The following is a 21,317-nucleotide window of genomic DNA, read 5'->3' as shown; positions in this document are numbered from 1 at the left end:
CCTGTCATGTAGCTATTCAATCTGTGTCAGTAGTATTTTTAGTTGACTTATTTTATTAAGTATAATTTATGTACAGTAAATACAGATATATTAAATGCATAGTTTGATGAAATTAGACAAGTTATATGCCATACAACCAACAATTCAAGATACAGAATGGTGATAGTTGTGGGGAATAGAAAGAAGTAGAAAGAGGATAGAATGATAACTTGTTTTACCTCTTTTGATAATAAATATTTAGTATATTTAAAAGTTAAAATTAAGTCATTATGTATGGGGGGGGGGAGTCACTAATAGGCAAGCCAGAACAATGAATCCAAATGTATTTGGGCTATAACCACACTGGAGTAAAAACCAAAACTAATACGAGTAACTTTCATACACAGTATTTTAGCTGTATACCCTCTGTCTGGTTGGGAAGAGGAAAGTGCAAACAAATCTTGAACTCTTCTCCGTAAACTTGTTTCATATTGGTGTGGGTGTGACAGTTCTGAAACTGTGTGTTAAAAGATTGAGCAGTGAATAATTTTGATGTCATTTTGGACTCAGATCCTAACTGAAAAGAATGATAGAAATAGGAAATTGGCAAATGTAAGGAAGAACCACGTGGGACTAGATAGGTATTGCATAGGAATTTGTGGCATTAATATGAACTAATTACATGACATATATATTTCCTAGCTATCTCTTCTGTAAGATTCTAGTTGCGTTGATATCCTAGTAGCAACAAGCACACTTAGCACTCAGATCTTGGATTCCTCACTACATGGATCAAGAGCTCTTGCAGTAGTGGTTCATTCTATTGTGGGGACAAGGATCATAAAAGATAAGCTTTATAACTTGAACCAGAAATGTAAAACATGCTTTTAAAATGAAAAATAGGACCTTTCAAGAGGATGCTAGAACCAGCTTGAAGATGCTCCCACTGGCCCCATCTGGAACAATTTGAACATCAATATAGACATCTATTGATTATAACCCATTGAATAAAATAGGAATTCCTAATTTCCATGACAGATATAGGATGGATAGATAGAAAGGGAGGGCTTTTCTTTATAACAGAATGCTGACTGGTAAATGTGAAGGGAATGGTAGAGTTGGGAAAAACCAGCATTTTGAAATCATCATTGCAAAGATTGTTTAGGGCTAGAATCTTCAGTGTTTGCTAAACCTAGGGGGAAAGTTTGATGAGCAGAATATTTATATAGTTTAAAAGTATCTCTGCACAGGTTGCTAGATACAAAGTAGGAAACAGTGGTTATAACTATATACATTGGAAAGAAATAGTTACACACCTTGAGTGGGTGATGAAAATTTGTAACCAGTGATAAACAGACATTGTATGCATCCAGATATGATACCCTGAAAAGGACACAATATTACTCATGTAGTATTTCAGCCAGAGAGATGTAACCAGAATCTAATCTTGAAGAAGCTTCAGACAAACACAAATTTAGTAAGGTAAGTACTGCTGTGTAGTCTCAAAAAATGCCAGTGTCATAAAGGACAAGGAAGAGTTGAGGAAATTGTTTCATATTAGAGGAGATGAATAAGACATGATAAGTAAGTACAACTCGTAATCCTGAAGAGACAGAGAAACATGACTGTGGACATTAAATATTTTTCTGTTGGTTTTTGTGTATGTGTGTGATAGGCAAAAGTAATCTCATCTTAATCTGATTTAATTTTAATGTAATCATCATTACTAATGAGTTTGGATTTTAATAAATTACAGTCACTTTAACTTACTATTTTAAAGTAATGGTAGAGCTGCAGATTTTGCAATAATAATAGAGTTTACTCTATAATCTTCACCCAGATCCTTTAAAGTTTACAAGTTTCATAACCACAGAACCTTTATCAAAACTAAGAATTCAACATTGACACACTGATACTATGAACTAAACAACACACTTAATTCAGATTTTCCCAGTCTTTGTGCTCTTTTCTGTTCTGGAATCTACTCCAGGTGACTGCACTGCATTTAGTATACCCACTTTTGAATTTTATCTTGTGCTAATTAGAAATGCAGCTCTTTAGCAGAGCAATGAAATTGGACCCTTACCTCATACCATATGTGAACATTAAAATTATAAAACTCTTAGGGTAAAACTGCATGACCTTGCTTTTGTCAAAGGATTCTTAGAAATGACAACAAAAGCATGAACAAAAGAAAAACATAGATATTGGATTTGATCAAAATGTAAAACTTCTATGCTTCAAAACTGTAAAGACAACAATAGAATAGGAGAAATTGTAAATCATATGTCTGCTAAGGGACTTGTGTCTAGAATACATAAATTAACTCTTACAATTCAATTAAAAAAAGGCAACCCAATTTTTAAACGGGCAAAGGATCTGAATTGACATTTCTCCAAAGATGTACAAATGGCCAGAAAGCACATAAAAAGATGCTCAACATCCACTGGTCTCAAATCTTGAAAACATTATACTAAGTGAAAGAAACCAGTCACAAAAGACGATATAGTATATGGTTCCAAAGTGTACAGAATGGGCACATCTCCAGAGACACAGAAAGTAGATTAGTTGTTCTTTAGGGCTGAAGGGGTGAGGAATAAGGATAGGAGAGTGATAGCTAAAGGGTGTGGGGTTTCCTTTTTCTTTTTTTTAATGGGGAAAAAATTTGAGGTAAGGTACACATAATATAAAATTTACCATTTTAACCATTTTTAAATGAAACAATTTGGAGTTTCTCTTTAAGGTGATGAAAGCTCTAAAATTGTAGTTATCGGTAAATTGCATATATATGTCATATTGATCAGTATTGCCATGCATCTGTCAGTGTACTAAAAGCTATAGAATTACACACATTCAAATGGGTGAAATGTGTGCTATGTAAATTATATCTCATTAAAACTGTTAGAAAAGAATATAACTGCCTAGATCCATTGACTAAAATCAAGGGGCTCACAAATTGATGAGTAGAGAACATTTTGGAAAAATAAATTCATATTCAAGATCTTATGCATATAGATCCACTTCACCCATTATGTTAGATGGTGCACGTTTTCCTTACCCAGTCTGCTAGTAATTGAAATTGGAAGGTCATTAGTTGTTTCAAGTACCCACTTAAAAGAATATATATATATATTAAGGAACTCTAGGTATAATTTACATACCTGCTTGTCTAATTTTTAAGAGCTTTTTTTAGATTTAAGTTACATACTCTCAGTTCACCAATTTTAAGTGTGCATTTCATAGATTTTTAGTAAGTTAGATTTTTGTAGCCATCACCATAATCTAATTTTAAAACATTTTATCTTTGGGAATTCATTAATGACTGAATTGAAGATGAATTCTTCCACAGATGACTAGAGATGATTAACCCTTCTTACTGAACTCATATGAAATGTTTTGCAGCTATCCTCTTGTGCCTTCTTTATATATCATCTTTTTTTTTTTTAACTCATAATGAGAATTTGGCTCTTACTTTCTAAGGGGTTAACTTTCATGTTTCTGCTTTTGCTTTTATTTTTTTTATCAAAATTCCACAGCAGTGGTAAATAGTAATGGTGATAGCATTTTAGCTGTCTTGTCTTAATTCTAGTTAATAGCTATTTACAATAGACATGATTTATCATGTTGAGGAATTACCTTTCCTGTGTGGGTTTTCTAAGAGTTTGGTCTTCCCTGCATTAAATACATTTAGAGTTGGACTCTTTCTGCATTTTCAGCATTTATTATGCATTTATATGTATAAGTATATATTTTCCCCTTTGATTTGTAAAAAAATATGGCAAATTATGAAATGTTTTCCTGTATCAAAATTTTGCATTTCTATGGTAATATATTTTATCCAAATGAAATATTCTTTTAATGCCCGGTAATATTTGGTTTTAAAATTTTATTTAGAGTTCCCTTGTCTACATTTATAAGTCAGATTGGTACCTAACTTTCTATTTTGCGCTGCTTGTGAGGGTTTAGTTGTTGGGTTAGACTGCCTCCTTACAATTAATGGGGTAGCTTTCCTTTTTCTCCCCTTTTATCCTGGGAAGTTTCCCTAGTGAAACTGCTCCACTCACAACAATTTTAAAGACAATTAGTATTCTTTTCAATCTTCCACCACTGTTTTACTCAAATTTCTTCTCTAGATCAATTTTAGTAGTTCTTTCCTAGAGAATTGTCCATTTCATTGAAATTTTGACATTTACAGGCCTACCATAGATTGTACTAGTCATTTTGTTTGTTTATAGTTCTATTCAAATTTCTATATTTTTCCTCTCAACTAGCTCATTCAAAGATAAACATGCATTATTTTTATTTCTAAAGTACCAGCTCCTTGATAATTTGATACACTTTTTGTTATCTATTTACTTATGTTTTTAATGTTCTTTAAAAGCAGTTTTGATATCTCTTTGGACATGGTAGTTTATAAATGTTTATTTTAACAGTGGTCTTCTGTCTTTTTTAGGCACGAGATGTGCACACCAATGACGTGGTGGCTATCAAGAGAATACCTTATAGTGGAAGGAAGGCTACGGAGGTAGGTGAAATATGTATGTTTGTATTGGCATGTTAAAGAAAGCCATACCGTTTTTAATTGGGGATAGGTGGGAATTTTTTCAAAAAATATTGAAAAATATACAAATACTAAGGTTTATCTCAGTGAATTTTCTTCCACAGACTCAATGTGCCCATTTAACCTGTACCTAGAGCCATAAACAACATTCCTGACATCCCAGAAACCTCCCAACTGTGTCCCTTACTTTTAAGTTTTTTAGATATGTGCTGCTGACACGAGTTTAATGTTTTAAATTGTTGTTTAGCAGATTATTCTATAATAGAGGGATTATCATGTCTGAGAAAGTAAACTAGAATAAGGTACATTTGACAGTAAGTATACTGGATATAAATTTTTAATGGTTGAGAAATTATTTAACGGCTGTTTCAAATAATCATTGGCAGCTATGTATCAAGTCTGAAAAATAAGGCAGCGGATAATAATCTGAAAAATAAAATTACTGATACTGTATTGCATGTACTTTAGTTCATCAGTATTCTGATTAGTTCTTCCTTATTTTTGTGAATTTATAAAATTACTTTCTAAGTCTGTTCTCTTTGACTTTCTATAATTCTTTAAAAAATTTATTTACTTTTAATTGTGGTAAAGTACACAAAACAAATTTACCATCTTAACCTCTTTAAGTGTAAGTTCACTGGTGTTAAGGATATTCACATTGCTGTGCAACCATCACCACCATTCATCTCCAGAATTCTTTCATTTTGCAAAAGTGATATTCTGCACCCATCAAACAATAACACCTCATTCCCGCCTCCCCGCAGCCCTTGGAAATCACCTCTCCAATTTCTGTCTCTATCTATTTGACTACTTTAGGTATCTCATGTAATTGAAATTATGCACTATTTGTCCTTTTGTGAAGACTGGCTTGTTTCACTTAATATAGTGTCCTCCAAGTTCATCTATGTTGTAGTGTGTCAGAATTACCTTTCTTTTTAAAGCTGAATTATATTCCTGTGTGTGTGTGTAAAAACACCACATTTTGTCCATCTACCATTTGTAAATGGACACTTAGTTGATTCTACCCCTTGGTTATTGTGAATAATGCTGTTATGCACATAGGTATACAAGTATTTCTTTGAGTCCCGGCTTTTAAACTTTAGGGTATATGCCCAGAGGTAGAATTGCTAGATCAGTCTTTAATTTTTAAAGGTTTTGGCTTTCTACATTTCTGTAATCTCTGTTTTGTGGTAAATATTGTTTTTTGTGATAAACCGAAAATCTCTTAATAGTTTCTAAAACCCCTAAAAAACCTCCATTTTTTACAAGTTGAATTTTATTTGCCATTCTACAGTATAACATTAAAACCAGCTTTCATAGCAGACTTGTGTTGGAGTCTGTTTAATTAGTCATGCCTAGAACAAAAAGTTTCACCTAGGGCATCATCTTCTCTCATGTAATATTGTGTCCTTCCTGGAAGTTTTTTTTACTTTGAAGAATACAGGTTTTAGCTTGGTTTTGTTTTGAGAGTTTGCCTCCCAGAGCACTCAAATTTGAAATGTAAAGCCCATAAAACACTTTCTGAAGTTAGCATCTTACAGCTTACACATTTTACACTGTGAATATCTTGCTCTATTTTCTTGAGGGCTTATGAAATAACATAGGAGATATAGGATCTTAAAATCCAGTGCAAAACATTTTTTAAAGTTCTGTATTCTAGTTCCCCTACCTTTAGAAATATGATACAAGCCAGCGGTAAAGCTTGGAAAAATGGAAACAAGAACAAAAAACAGATTCCAAGTTCCCATCCCACATCCACTAAGCCTCCAGAGTCTCTGGTATGGACCCAAGTACCTGTATTTTCAGTTCCCTGATTGCTTCTGACAAGTCACCCTACTTAGGATATGGCCTAAGTTTCTGAAGTTGTCATAGAGTAGCTTTTATTGCTGAAGGTTTATCTGTTACTTACTAGTAGGCGTCAATGGGAAGGCTCTTTGGGAAATCCTGTAGGAAAATGTTTGCATGCTGCTTGGTTTTTCTGTGAACTTCCCTCTGTTATAACCTAAGTGTTCACTAGCATTTTAGAATATGTGCATTTAGGAATTTAGGTAATTACTTGGCTTGAGTTTAAACAGCAGAAAAAACATCACATTTGGTAGACAATGTAAGCCAAAAACACAACAGCTGAACTTTAAGGTATGTAAATTACACAACAATAAAGCTGCAAAAAAAGAAGGGGGAGGTTGAACTTTTGAAGAAAAACCACTAAATACAGTATATAGTTTTCAACTAGCTTGGTGTGTGGTTGTAAAATTTTTATAAGACTCATTGATAATAAACTTTATGAAAATGAAAATATGTCCTACCAGGAATGAATTTTACGTTATTGAGTTGTAAACTATATGAATGTAATTTCTTTAAAACGTATTAGTTTGACATTTAAATGTTACAAATAAAGCAAAGTTGTATGTTCTTGTTAACTTTTTAATCTGATAATTACTTTTGTACTTAGATAGCTTTCTAAGGAAAGGCAACTGTTCCTAATTCTTTCCTTTATTCTTTTTTTTCTCCCCACAGAGATGGCAGGGTATTATTAAGGAAGTCAGGTGCCTACGAACATTAAAACATCCCAACATTGTAGAATACAAAGGCTGCTATTTACGTGAGCACAGAGCATGGGTAGGTATCTGCTCTCCCCTTGCTGTAATTTTAGTAGGTTTAGTTTATAATTAATTCAAAAATGTCTCAAAATAGTTGTGTAAAGCCACGCACAAACACCTTGAAATGTTAGCTCATACTGAGAAAAGAGGAGCAGCTTTTCCTGAAACTCCTAGGCAGTAAGAGATAAGAGAACTTTTGCCGGTTGACTGCAGAGATTCAGCTGACCGTTTTGTGCACGGGAAAATGTTCCGATGTATGTTAGCGGTGTCATTCTTCAAATGCTTTATCAAACATTTGTTGAGAACAATCCTATCAAAGGATGAAAATCAGCATTTATTTTTGACATAAATGCATTGTAAGCTATTTAACCACAAGGATCTTGGTTGGAATATTGGTGGTGAATCCTGGTGAAATCTGAACTGATTGTGATTCTTTGGCTGAATAATACTGAAGGTAGAAAATTGGGACATTTTATTGTAGAAAATGGAGATTAATTTTGCCCCGTTGAAACTAAGATAAGGTAGTAATCTTACAATGGTATAGGCATAGTAATTATGTCTTTTCAGAGAAAGGCTAATTTTTCTTTAAACAGGAATGACCTTTTATTTTTAATAAGCTACAGCTGATTATCATTTTAGTATACAGAACTTAGATTTATTTAGACTTGTAATGTTTGGTTTAATTTGATGGTGATGGTACTCCTAATTTGAGTCTGTGGTAAAAGAAAAAACAGTGGCAGAGAGGGTAGGCTGCCTCTCTGTCTTTCAAGTTTCTCCATCTGTAAAACAAGGATGATAATAGGGTCTCCTTCCAGAGGTGGTTATGAGGATTAAATTAGTTAATATATATAAAATACCTGGCACGTAAGAGGTGCTCTGTGTTTGCTTTATAGGAAAGATTTAAACTGTAACCTAAACTTTGTATATATAGTACCAGAGGACGATTTTCTGATTCCTAACAATACCAGTATTGCTACTATAGGTTAATATTAATGGAATATGTATATTCCTTTATAGCTTTAGTTAGTAATTATATGAAACACACATCTTCTACAAGCAGTTATATGTCGGCATTATGAAAGATTAATGTAGCATTGGCTTAACTTCATGTATGCATTTAACAAGTTCCAAAATGTATACTTATATTTAAAGGTAATTGATAACTAGAGTTTGTTTCACTTCTAAGTATCTTCTTGATCTCCTTGGTGTATTTATTTTATCTCATATAGAATCTTTTTATTTTAATAATGTATTTTAATGTTTTTATCATTTTTTCCCCTGTAGCTTGTAATGGAATATTGTTCAGGATCTGTTGTAGATTTGCTGAAGGGTAAGTTTCCTTTATTTATTAAGAAAAGAAATTAGTACAATAAAATGAGAGTGCATTTACTAAGAGATTTTTTAAATAATGTTACAACTTTCCAGGAAGAGCAAAAACGATTGTCTCTTCCTGGTAAGTTGTAACATTATTAAAAAAATCTCTTAGTGAATGCACTCTCATTTTATTGTACTAAATTCTAGAGTCTCAGCGTGGTATGCACTGTCCTCATTAAATACTATGTTTTAGCATAACAGATGAGTTTTCTTTCATTATGATTTAAGCGGCATTTTTCTGCATTCTTTATCATTAAACTTGATTTGTTCCTTCTGTTCAGAATGAAGATATGTAGGAATATAAAAAGGGAAAGCTCCTCTTTCATTGTTTTATAATCATGAAATAATTGTTAAATGTTAACTTAGAGGAAAATTAGCTGTGAACTATAATAACTAGGCACAACTGCGCACTTATTAAGTTCAATTGCTTTGTTTTATTATCTTGGAAAGCAAAAAATTCCTTCTTGCTAAATGTTAGTTTTTCAAAATTTGCCCATATATTAGATATGTGTATATATATTTTAAAATAGAAGTTTTCTATAGAATAATTATTTTCAAATAAAATCTTATTTTAAGTTCACAAAAAGCCATTACAAGAAATGGAAATAGCAGCAATTATACATGGTGCTCTTCAGGGATTAGCCTACTTACATTCTCGTGCCATGATCCATAGGTAAGTACTTTAAAAATTACCATATATTAATTTGCAAATTTCTCAGACCTAGAATTTATTAATCCTGAAAGCTTTGTTGATTTTTGCTAAATAAAAGTACTCTGGAGTTTTACAAACTCATATTTTTTTAGGTTATCCATGTCTTAAAATGAATATACTAATTTATTTGATCTCTCTGTTGAGAATAATTTTTATCTTTTTCTACACATGCTGCTGGACTTTCCGAAGTATGTGCACTTTATAGATTTGTGATAGAAATTTAATTATAGAAAAGTTTAATTTGTGAAGTGGAAAAGATGATAGGGATTATGTAGTCTTACTTGTTTCATTTTATAAATGAGGAAACTGATGCCCCAATTTGTGACTCACTTCTCAAAGCTGATAAAGCAAGATAGATTAGACTAGAGCTAACCTAGACCTTTTGTCCTCCTGGTGACCCATAATGCCGGATTTGTTCCATTGATTCCATGACAGAGACAAGTAAAAGCTACTTAACACTCTATGCTTTTGAGATAATTCTTGATAATGGATAGTAATTTAAAGATTAAACCATCATAAACTACATTTTTAGCATTGGTACTGGTTTTGCCTATTTTTAGAAGGAAGGTAGCATTTTAAAAATTATCTATGTGAATCAGACAATACATAGTAAACTTACATAATAGAGTCACTGCAAATTAATGGGTTATCAGTTTTTTAGATGAGGGTAGTAAGGTCCAAGAGAAATGCACATGCATAGTAAATAAGAGAATGAAAGAGTTGGAAGCAGAATCTAAGGTCTTCTCAATTTCAAAGAACCTTCCATTTTTAAAAAAAAACAAATGGAAGAAAATAGATTGACATAATATTACATCCATTATAATACTATATAGTATGAATTGACAAGTGCTTAGAAATTTTTTTCTTTTTGAATGTTATAGTGCCCATTGTGCATACAATACCATTATAATTTTTTTAGTTCACATATACATTGCTGATTTAGAAAAGAGCTTAAAAGTAAATTTGGGATCATTGATATTACCTTACCCATATGTTTCAGTTTTCATTTCATATTTAGGTAGGAGAACTATGATAAAATTTGGAATGATATGAGTAATTTTAAAAAATTTGGGGCATCAGGTTCTTTTTTTTCCATTTTATTGTTAAGGCTATACTCAGAAATCTTACAGTCATATAAGAATGTTCAGCTAAATTTTTAAAACCATTATTTGTGCCAATAAACAGGCACTCAAATATCGAGTCCTTGCTACTAATTACCTAATTTTTTTCTTCTGTTTCTCCTGCTATTTTATCTTCTCTTTTAGAAAATTGTTACTATATACTTACAGGAATTCTGTGTATCTCATTTCTTAGTTTGGATCTTAATTCTCATTATCCCAACTGAGAGATTATCCAAGGCCTTAATTATTCTGATTTCTCCTTCCCTATTTTATAAATTTTTATATGATTTTATCATTTTCAGTATAATCTTACAAAGGAAAGACAAATAATTTTCTGTGTTCCTTAAACCCAGAGACATCAAAGCAGGAAATATCCTTCTGACACCACGAGGCCGGGTGAAACTTGCTGACTTTGGATTTGCTTCCATGGCTTCTTCTGCCAAGTCTTTTCTGGGGACGCCGCATTGGTAAGCGTAGTCCTATCTGGTATTGATCCTCATGATTGAAATGGGCAGTGTGTGGTGGTACTTTTATCAGGTGCTTTATGTTTCTCCTGGAAATACAGTGCTGCTTTAGATATTACTCTAAGCACTGTAGTTTCAGATACAGATTTGGAGTGCTGCCCTTGGATCTCCTATTGATTTATTTGTCCCCTCTGTGTTTCTTTCCTGTTATCATCCACATCATGTATTGAGGGTAGGAGTGAAAAAATTTAAATCTTTAAGAAGGGAGAAGATAGAAATGCTAAGTGGAAATTTTCTTTAGATTTATACTTACTGTGTGTCAGTATCTTCTGAATAAGAGTACCTGAAGACTGGTAGCTGATTAGGAACTTTTGTTTTCATTTTTTATTGTGGAGAATTTCAAGTATACAGGGAAATAGACAAAAATATAACGAAGGGCTTACACAGCGGTCAGCTCAGCCTAACAGCACCTCCCCAGGGCCTGGCTGCCCTGTGTACTTGATCTTCTTGCCCTCCCTCCCACCTCCAGTTATTTGAAGTGACTTCTAGACATCATCTAATTTTATTCATAAAAAATTCCATATTTATGTCAGCAAGTCTGAAGTAAATAATTTTCCACATCTTCAACTTCCATAGATGTCCTCTCTCTGTATATGTTGAGAAGTGTCTTAGGTCTACTGCATCTTCTTTTCCACCTACCTTTCAAATCTCCCAACTCCCAGTTTGTTAAAGAAAGGCTTCTCACCCATCCTGACGAGTAGAGTGATGCATTGTTCTGAGAATTAAAAACCTCAAACCAACCCTAGAGGGACAATCTGAGAACATGTAACATCTAGAATATATAGCATCAGAAATATTGAAGAGTTAGGACACCAAGTTTTGGCAAAGGGCCTTCTGCCTTCACAGTCATCTCTCTTCAGTTCTTTTTACTCCTTACTTTTTCTTTTCCCCAATTGTCCTTTCCACCCATCTTCTTTTCTAGTGAATCACAAATTATCTCATTTACAATGGGGACATTTGTCGTGAGGACACATTCACATGTTATTTACAATGAAAAATGAAGTTTGGCATTTCCTGACAGAAAATAATTCTGATTTGAATGGTTGATATGACCATGCAGACTGGGATTGCTAATTAGGATATTATACAGCAGTGTTTTTAATGAATGAGAGAGGTCCTCAGCTCCAAGTTGTAAATATCTGTAAAGCACATATACAAAATAATGTATATACATATGTGTGCATTATATCCTTTGCAATTATTAAGTTTATAAAATTTAGATACCAACTCAAAAATGTACAAGTGGATACATTCTTTTAGTAAATTCATTGGAAGTAAGAAAATAAAAACTTTGAAGACTACTGTTCTGTATGACCAAAAATTTCTTATGTAGAACCCTAGTTTAGATAGAATCCTCTTCCCCTGTATAAAAAAAGGGTTCTTTGGACAAATAATGCTTCTTAATGGTCCCCCTCTTTATAAATCAGTGGTCAATATTAGATACTAGAAAGGAGCTAGAAAGTTGTGCATTAAAAACAAAACTACTTTTTTAACTTTGTTGAACTTAGTGGCTCCCCAAGCTTACTTCAACATCTTAACACATTACAAGCCCTCTATTATTGGCAATTGAAACTTACATATGTACTAATTTGTATATGGTATATTAGGAACACAGCACTATGTACATATTTACATATTTTTACACACAGGAACACACATACGCCTGGTGAGAATCTTATTGAGCAGAAACTTCTAAATGTTTGTCTGTGCTTAACAAGTACAAAGGAAGTATAAGGTGAAGCACCAGTGAGAACATTAGAGTCTAGCTGAAGATGCGAACTAGCGTTTCATTTTATAACCAAGACGCCTCCAGAGTTAATAATTGTATGATTTATTTAGTTATGGGTGGCGGTCCTAGCCACTTTTATCACAGAACACTACTCCTATTTGCAAAAAAGACTGACAAACTGCTTATTCATTGTTGCTTATTGTGGCAGATATTTTCTCAGCTAAATGTAGTGAGATTGTTTACTTCAAGAAAACAAGTGCCAGTGACAAAATGCCCTCTTTCGAGCAAAATTTAGACTTTTGTAATAAGATGTTGAAACCGAAATGTTTGAGAACCACTGCATAAAGGATATACAATATTACAATCTGCAAACTTGAATTGATGCAGAATGCAACCCTGCTCTGGGGAGTCTTTCCACCAGGATGCTGGTACGTGATCATGACAAATGGTGAGAATAATTCTAACACTGTATATGCAACGGTAAATATTTACCTCACAACCTGTAATGCATTTATTTCCCATTATAAGAATTCTTATGTCCAGGTATATCATCTGGAATTCACACAGGTATTCTCCATGTGGACGGTCATTACGTTTTTAAAGAATAGTATACTTTCTTTTCTTTTTTAACTTAAGTATCATTTTATGTTTTAGGATAGCCCCAGAAATAATTTTACGCAAGAATGAAGAAAAATATGATAGGAAAGTAGATGTATGGTCTCTGGGAATAACATGTATTCAAATAGGTAAGCATTGCTCTTTATTACTGTGTAGTAAGTTTGATGAATGTTTTACCTCAATTTCTGTACCAAATAACAGATTTTTATTTTTATGTCAGTGTTTAAGGGGAGCAATAAATCTATGAAGGTTGTCACTTTGGTTATTTGGCAATTTGTGTGTGTGTGTGTATATATAATATATATAATATATATATATATATATATATATGTTAGTTTAGGTATATTATATTTGCTGTATTAAATTAGGTCTAAAATAGTTTCTACTGTGGTATTAATTTTGTGGTATCTGTGTCTAATATTTAATGAGTATTTGTTAAACACCTAGAATATGTCTATGGTTATAGATTTATCACCTATGAAGGGTCTCTAAAGCATTCATGAATTACTTACTGCTACTATGGTTACTTAATACTTTGTGTTAGGTATGAGGATTAGACTATCAGGCTGCATACCTTATTGTACAGCTTGATTTTTTTTTTGGTATCATTAATCTACAATTACATGAAGAACATTATGTTTACTAGGCTCCCCCCTTCACCATGTCTCCCACCTCATACCCCTTCGCAGTCACTGTCCATCACCGTAGTAAGATGCTGTAAAATCACTACTTGTCTGGTCTGTGTTGCACAGTCCTCCCCGTGCCCACCCCACACTCTACATGCTAATCGTAATGCCTCCTTTCTTTTACCCCACCCTTATCCCTCCCTTTGCACCCATCTTCCCCACTCCCTTTCCCTTTGTTAACTATTAGTCCATTCTTGGGTTCTGTGATTCTGCTGCTGTTTTGCTCCTTCAGTTTTCCTTTGTTCTTATACTCCACAGATGAGTGAAATCATTTGGTACTTGTCTTTCTCTGCCTGGCTTATTTCACTGAACATAATACCCTCTAGCTCCATCCATGTTGTTGCAAATGGTAGGATATGTTTTTTCCTTATGGCTGAGTAATATTCCATTGTGTATATGTACCACATCTTCTTTATCCATTCATCTACTGATGGACATTTAGGTTGCTTCCATATCTTGGCTATTGTAAATAGTGCAGTTATAAATATAGGGGTGCATCTGTCTTTTTCAAACTGGAGTGCTGCATTTTTAGGGTAAATTCCTAGAAGGAGAATTCCTGGTTTCAAATGACATTTCTAATTTGAGGATTTTGAGGAACCTACATATTGCTTTCCACAATGGTTGAAATAATTTACATTCCCACCAGCAGTGTAGGAGGGTTCCCCTTTCTCCACAACCTTGCCAACATTTGTTGTTGTTTATCTTTTTGATGATGACGATCCTGACTGGTGTGAGGTGATATCGCATTGTGGTTTTAATTTGCATTTCTCTGATGACAGGCGATGTGGAGCATCTTTTCATGTGTCTGTTGGCCATCTGAATTTCTTCTTTGGGGAACTGTCTATTCAGCTCCTCTGTCCATTTTTTAATTGGATTAGTTGCTTTTTGTTTGTTGAGGTGTGTGTGAGCTGTTTACATATTTTGGATGTCAACCCTTTATTGGATATGTCACTTATGAATATATTCTCCCATACTGTAGGATACCTTTTTGTTCTATTGATGGTGTCCTTTGCTGTACAGAAGCTTTTTAGCTTGATATAGTCCCGCTTGTTCATTTTTGCTTTTGTGTCCCTTGCCCGGGGAGATATGTTCATAAAGAAGTCACTCATGTTTATGTCCATGAGATTTTTGCCTATGTTTTTCTCTAGGAGTTTTATGGTTTCATGACTTAATTCAGGTCTTTGATCCATTTTGAATTTACTTTTGTGTATGGGGTTAGACAGTGATCCAATTTCATTCTCTTACATGTAGCTGTCCAGTTTTTGTCAGCACCATCTGTTGAAGAGACTGTCATTTCCCTTTTGTATGTCCATGGCTCCTTTATTGCATATTAATTGGCCATATATGTTTGGGTTAATGTTTAGAGTCTCTATTCTGTTCCACTGGTCTGTGACTGTGTTCTTGAGCCAGTACCAAATTGTCTTGATTACTGTGCTTTGTAGTAGAGCTTGAAGTTGGGGAGCGAGATCCCCCCCCACTTTATTCTTCCTTCTCAGGATTGTTTTGGCTATTCGGGGTCTTTTGTGGTTCCATATGAATTTTTGAACTATTTGTTCCAGTTCATTGAAGAATGCTGTTGGTAATTTGATAGGGATTGCATTGAATCTGTATATTGCTTTGGGCAGGATGGCCATTTTGACGATACTAATTCTTCCTAGCCAGGAGCATGGGATGAGTTTCCATTTGTTAGTGTCCTCTTTAATTTCTCTTAAGAGTGTCTTGTAGTTTTCAGGGTATAGGTCTTTCACTTACTTGGTTAGGTTTATTCCTAGGTATTTCATTCTTTTTGATGCTATTGTGAATGGAATTGTTTTCCTGATTTCTCTTTCTATTAGTTCCTTGTTAGTGTATAGGAAAGCTACAGATTTCTGTGTGTTAATTTTGTATCCTGCAAATTGGCTCAATTCCGATATTAGTTCTAGTAGTTTTGGAGTGGAGTCTTTAGGGTTTTTTATGTACAATGTCATGTCATCTCCAAATAATGAGAGTTTAACTTCTTCTTTACCAATCTGGATTTCTCGTATATCTTTGTTTTGTCTAATTGCCATGGCTAGGACCTCCAGTACTATGTTGAATAACAGTGGGGAGAATGGACATCCCTGTCTTGTTCCCGATCTCAGAGGAAGAGCTTTCAGCCTCTCGCTAGTTGGTATGATGTTAACTGTGGGTTTATCATATATGGCCTTTATTATGTTGAGGTACTTGCCCTCTATGCCCATTTTGTTAAGAGTTTTTATCATGAATGGATATTGAATTTTGTCAAATGCTTTTTCAGCATTTATGGAGATGATCATGTGTTGTTTCCTTCTTTTTGTTGATGTGGTCGATGATGTTGATGGATTTTCGACTGTTGAACCATCCTTGCATCCCTGGGATGAATTCCACTTGGTCATGGTGTATGATCGTATTTTGTTGATTATTTTTGCATCTATGTTCATCAGGGATATTGGTCTGTAGTTTTCTTTTTTGCCGGGGTCTTTGCCTGGTTTTGGTATTAGGGTGATTTTGGCTTCATAGAATGTGTTTGGGAGTATTCCCTCCTCTTCTAATTTTGGAAAACTTTAAGGAAAATGGGTATTATGTCTTCTCTGTATGTCTGATAAAATTCCGAGGTAAATCCATCTGGCCCAGGGGTTTTGTTCTTGGGTAGTTTTTTGATTAGCACTTCAATTTTGTTGCTGTTAATTGGTCTGTTTAGATTTTCTGTTTCTTTCTGGGTCAGTCTTGGAAGGCTGTATTTTTCTAGGAAGTCCATTTCTCCTAGGTTTCCCAGCTTGTTAGCATATATGTTTCCATAGTATTCTCTAATAATTCTTTGTATTTCTGTGGGCTCCGTTGTGATTTTTCCTTTCTTGTTTCTGATTCTGTTGATGTGTGTTAACTCTCTTTCTCTCTTAATAAGTCTGGCTAGAGGCTTATCTGTTTTGTTTATTTTCTTGAAGAACCAGCTCTTGGTTTCCTTGATTTTTTTTCTATTGTTTAATTCTTCTCAATTTTATTTATTTTTTCTCTGATCTTTATTATGTCCTTCCGTCTGCTGACCTTAGGTCTCATTTGTTCTTCTTTTTCCAGTTTCAATAATTGTGACATTAGACTATTCATTTGGGATTGTTCTTCCTTCATTAAATATGCCTGGATTGCTATATACTTGCCTCTTAAGACTGCTTTTGATGCGTCCCACAGAAGTTGAGGCTTTGTGTTGTTGTTGTCATTTGTTTCCATATATTGCTGGATCTCCATTTTGATTTGGTTGTTGATCCATTGATTATTTAGGACATGTTGTTAAGCCTCCATGTGTTTGTGAGCCTTTTTGCTTTCTTTGTACAATTTATTTCTAGTTTATACCTTTGTGGTCTGAAAAGTTGGTTGGTAGGATTTCTATCTTTTGAATTTACTGAGGCTCTTTATGTGGTCTAGTATGTGGTCTATTCTGGAGAATATTCCATGTGCACTTGAGCTGAATGTGTATCCTGTTACTTTTGAATGTAGATTTCTATAGATGTCTATTAGGTCCACCTGTTCTAGTGTGTTGTTCAGTGCCTCTGTGTCCTTACTTATTTTCTGTCTGGTGGATCTGTCCTTTGGAGTGAGTGGTGTGAATACATTGCATTCTATTTCCTCACTTAATTCTGTTAGTATTTGTTTCACATATATATGTGCTCCTATATTGGGTGCATATATGTTTATAATGATTATATCCTCTTGTTGAACTGAGTCCTTTACATTATGTATGTCCTTCTTTACCTCTTGTTTCTTTCTTTGTTTTGAAGTCTATTTCGTCTGATACTAGTATTGCAACACCTGCTTTTTTCTCCCTGTTGTTTCTATCAAGTATTTTTTTCCACCGCTTGACTTTTATTCTGTCCATGTCTTTGGGTTTGAGGTGAGTCTGTTGTAAGCAGCATATAGATGGGTCTTGCTTTTTTATCCATTCTGTTAATCTGTGTCTTTTTATTGGTGCATTCAGTTCATTTACATTTAGGGTGATTATTGAAAGATGTGTACTTATTGCCATTTCAGACTTTAGATTTGTGGTTACCAAAGGTTCAAGGTTCGCTTCTTTGCTACCTTACTTTCTAACTCAACTCACTTATGAAGCTATTATAAACACAGTCTGATGATTATTTCTCTCTCTTCTTATTCGTCCTCCTTCATTCTTCATATGCTGGGTGTTTTCTTCTCTGCTCTTTTTAGGAGTGCTTCCATCTAGAGCAGTCCCTCTAAGATACCCTGTAGAGGTGGTTTGTGGGAGGCAAATTACCTCAACTTTTGCTTGTCTGGGAATTGTTTAATCCCTCCTTCATATTTAAATGATAATTGTGCTGGATACAGTACATATACACAATGGAATATTATTCAGACATAAGAAGAAAAGAAATCCTGCCATTTGTAACAATATGGATCAACCTAAAGGGTATTATGCTAAGTGAAATAAGACAGAGACAAAATACCATATGATTTCACTTATTTGTGGAATCTAAACACAAAACAAAAGGAACACAGTAGCAGTAAACTTATAGACACTGAGTAGTGACTGGTGGTTACTGTGGGGGAGGGATTGAGGTGAGTAGTTGAGGGTGAGGGTAATAAAAGGGCACTAAAATTTTCAGTCATAAGTTGGTCACCAGGATAGTAGTATTGCATGGAAAATATAAGCACTGCTTCTGTAACATTTTCCTATGTTGACAGTAACTGCTGTAATGGGGGTGAGGATTTAATATGGGTGACTGTTGAACCACTGTGTTGTATACTTGAAACTAATATAAGATTCAATATCAATGATACCTCAATTAAAAAAAATATTTGAAATGGAAAATATCCTTTGAATCCACTGAAGGCTACCGCAGTCTAGATTTAGTAAATCTCCATGGTTTTTAGCTAAGTTCAGTGTTCTTTGAGTAAATAGAGATGTTCAGCTTTATAGTAAATGACAGATCAAAAATCACACTCTGGTTTGATATATTGATGGTACACCACTTAGAATTTTTGAATACTTTTATAAATCACAGTAGAAACACGTTATTTTATTAAGAATTTCTTCAGTAATCCCTTCCCTTTCCTGAATCAAACTACTCATTCTTAAAGCTGTTGGGAGGACAGTATAAAGTAGGTGTCCATGTCACCTGCTGAGCCATGGTAGCCCGGCGTGGCGTGTCAGAGTCCTGTGAGGAGAGGAGGCAGTTCCCACAGACAGAATGCCTTGTATGTGGAAGCAGAACCTGTGCAGGGAGGGCGGCAGTCAAGTTTGGAGATTCAGAGTCCTGGTGGGGTAACCAAAGCATTCAGACCTGGAAGTAGCCCAGCATGGGGTGTCAGAGGCCAAGGAGCACGTCCACATTTGGTGGTGGGTCACGTGACACCGTGGCAGTGCCTGATTGAAAGGAAGGGGGCTTCCCTCCTGAGGGCTGATGAGGAGGGCCTCACTGCAGAAAGTGATCCAGTTTATATGGGGTGTCAGAAACTGAGTGGATGAAGTGGACATTCACACTGTAGACAGGCTTGGAATGGGGTTTGAAAACTTGAAGGGGAAAAAGGGAAAGGGTGGTGGCTAAGATGGGAGACTATGTACAGGGGCGAGTCATCAAATATATTAAGGATAATGAGAGTGCGGTTTTTTACTATCCGAGAAGGGTGCTACAAATAATGGAAAGAGAAGGCTCGAATAAATAGTACTATAGCATTGGATTTGAGATATTGTAGTGAACTCAGTTGTTTTCAATAAACAACTAAAGATGTTTAATGTGCAAGTATGAATACAAATAGATGAGGGACGTGTGTGTTCCCTTCCTTTATCCACTGACAGGATCTAAGAGAAGTGACACGGGCAGTAGCATTGAGCACACTGCCTGCCACAGCTCCTTGGAGCCATGTCTACAGTAGGGAAAGCATAAGATGATCCTGGAATATCTTAGTGGGCCAGAGAGCAAGGAGCTGAGCAGGGAATGATGGAGCCATGCCGGAAAGGCAGAAGTCGGCTAAAAAGATTCTCAACTGCTCAAAAATGAAACAATTTCAACATCAAAATAAATGATAGTAGCAGGTTATAAATTATTAAATGAAGAATCTAAATCTATACAATAAGAGAATAAAATGATCTTTATGCAAAACAGAATATTTATATAGACTCAAGTACCTTTTCACAAATACTTAATAATTACAAAGGAAAAAAGTGAAACTTCACCATGAAACCTTGTGGAATGGCCGTAAGTGATCAAAGTGATCACCATCAATGACAAGACGATCTGAAACCATGGACCTGTTCCATAGGATCATCATAGAATACACTGAGGAAAGCATGACACTTCCTTCTGTGATATTCCTGCCAGAGATGTGGAAACTAAATTTAATGACAGCACAAAGCCAAACTGAGGGATATTCGAGAGTCAAAATTGTATACTTGTGAATTGTCAAGGTCATGACTTCAACTGTCACCTTCAGACTAGAAAAAGAAGGGCAAATTCAATCCACAGTAAACAGAACAAAGAGACCCAGAAAAGATCAAAACAGAAATCAATTAAATAGAAAATGAAAACAATAGAGAAAATCAATGAGATCACAAATTAGTTCTTTGGGAAAATTGATGAAATTAATAAACCTCTAGCTAGTTTGAACAGAAGGAAGACACAAACAACCAATATCAGGAATGACAGGTGACATGACTCCAGATTTTACACATATTGAAAGGATTATAGAAATATTTTATGAACAGTTCTGTGTAAGTTTAAAACTTAGAAAAAATGGAGAATTTCCTTTAAGCATGCAGATGATCAAAGGTCATTTTTGCTACAAAGGACATTATTGGGACATTTGATTGAAACTACAATAGAGCTTGAGATTAGATAATAGTCATGTGTTCATATTAATGGTCTGATTTAATGACTATTAGGTTCTGTTAGAATGTTTTTGTGTATTAGAAAAATGCACTATTTAGAAGTGTGCATCAGGGCTGCAATTTCCTCACTATTGACTCACTTAACTAAGTTCTCTGAATCCTACTTGCAACTTTTTTCCTAAGTTGGGGTTTATTTAAAAAAAAAAACTAACAGTGCTTCCATGCTCCTATATAACAGGCACATATTTAACAGGAAGTTTCATTTCTTTTATAGCGGAAAGGAAGCCTCCTTTATTTGATATGAATGCAAAGCGTGCCTTATATCACATTATCAGAAATAACCCCCCTACATTACAGTCTAATGAATGGTGAGTATGGCTGAGAGATATATTGTTCAACATGGTAAAATTTAAATACTTTTTCATAATGTTATCAAAATGATTTCATGTCAATGAGGTGAAGTGTATACAACCTGAAGAAATATTAAAATAGCTTTATTTTATCCTTACATCATGTTTATCCTTTATTATCTCTACTTTTCATAGCATATATGTGACTCAGTTCAGAAATAAAAGATAGAT

The 21,317-nt window shown here is 34.4% G+C and overlaps 1 protein-coding gene across 1 annotated transcript in view; it reads left to right on the top strand.

Annotated features, from left to right (window-relative positions):
* The window catches only part of LOC140845706 (serine/threonine-protein kinase TAO1-like), a 55,492-nt gene that overhangs the window by 986 nt on the left and 33,189 nt on the right, over nt 1-21,317 (top strand). Inside the window, exons 2-8 of the mRNA XM_073220523.1 lie at nt 4,433-4,504; nt 7,058-7,159; nt 8,425-8,470; nt 9,091-9,187; nt 10,701-10,814; nt 13,255-13,346; nt 21,011-21,104. Of these exons, the coding sequence (XP_073076624.1) occupies nt 4,433-4,504; nt 7,058-7,159; nt 8,425-8,470; nt 9,091-9,187; nt 10,701-10,814; nt 13,255-13,346; nt 21,011-21,104 (617 nt within the window). The remainder of the gene's footprint in view (nt 1-4,432; nt 4,505-7,057; nt 7,160-8,424; nt 8,471-9,090; nt 9,188-10,700; nt 10,815-13,254; nt 13,347-21,010; nt 21,105-21,317) is intronic.

The sequence above is a fragment of the Manis javanica genome, chromosome 2, assembly GCF_040802235.1.
Source record: "Manis javanica isolate MJ-LG chromosome 2, MJ_LKY, whole genome shotgun sequence".
Lineage (NCBI taxonomy): Eukaryota > Metazoa > Chordata > Mammalia > Pholidota > Manidae > Manis > Manis javanica.
The sequence above is the reverse complement of the archived record's forward strand: the minus strand, read 5'-3'. Positions and strand labels throughout refer to the sequence as shown.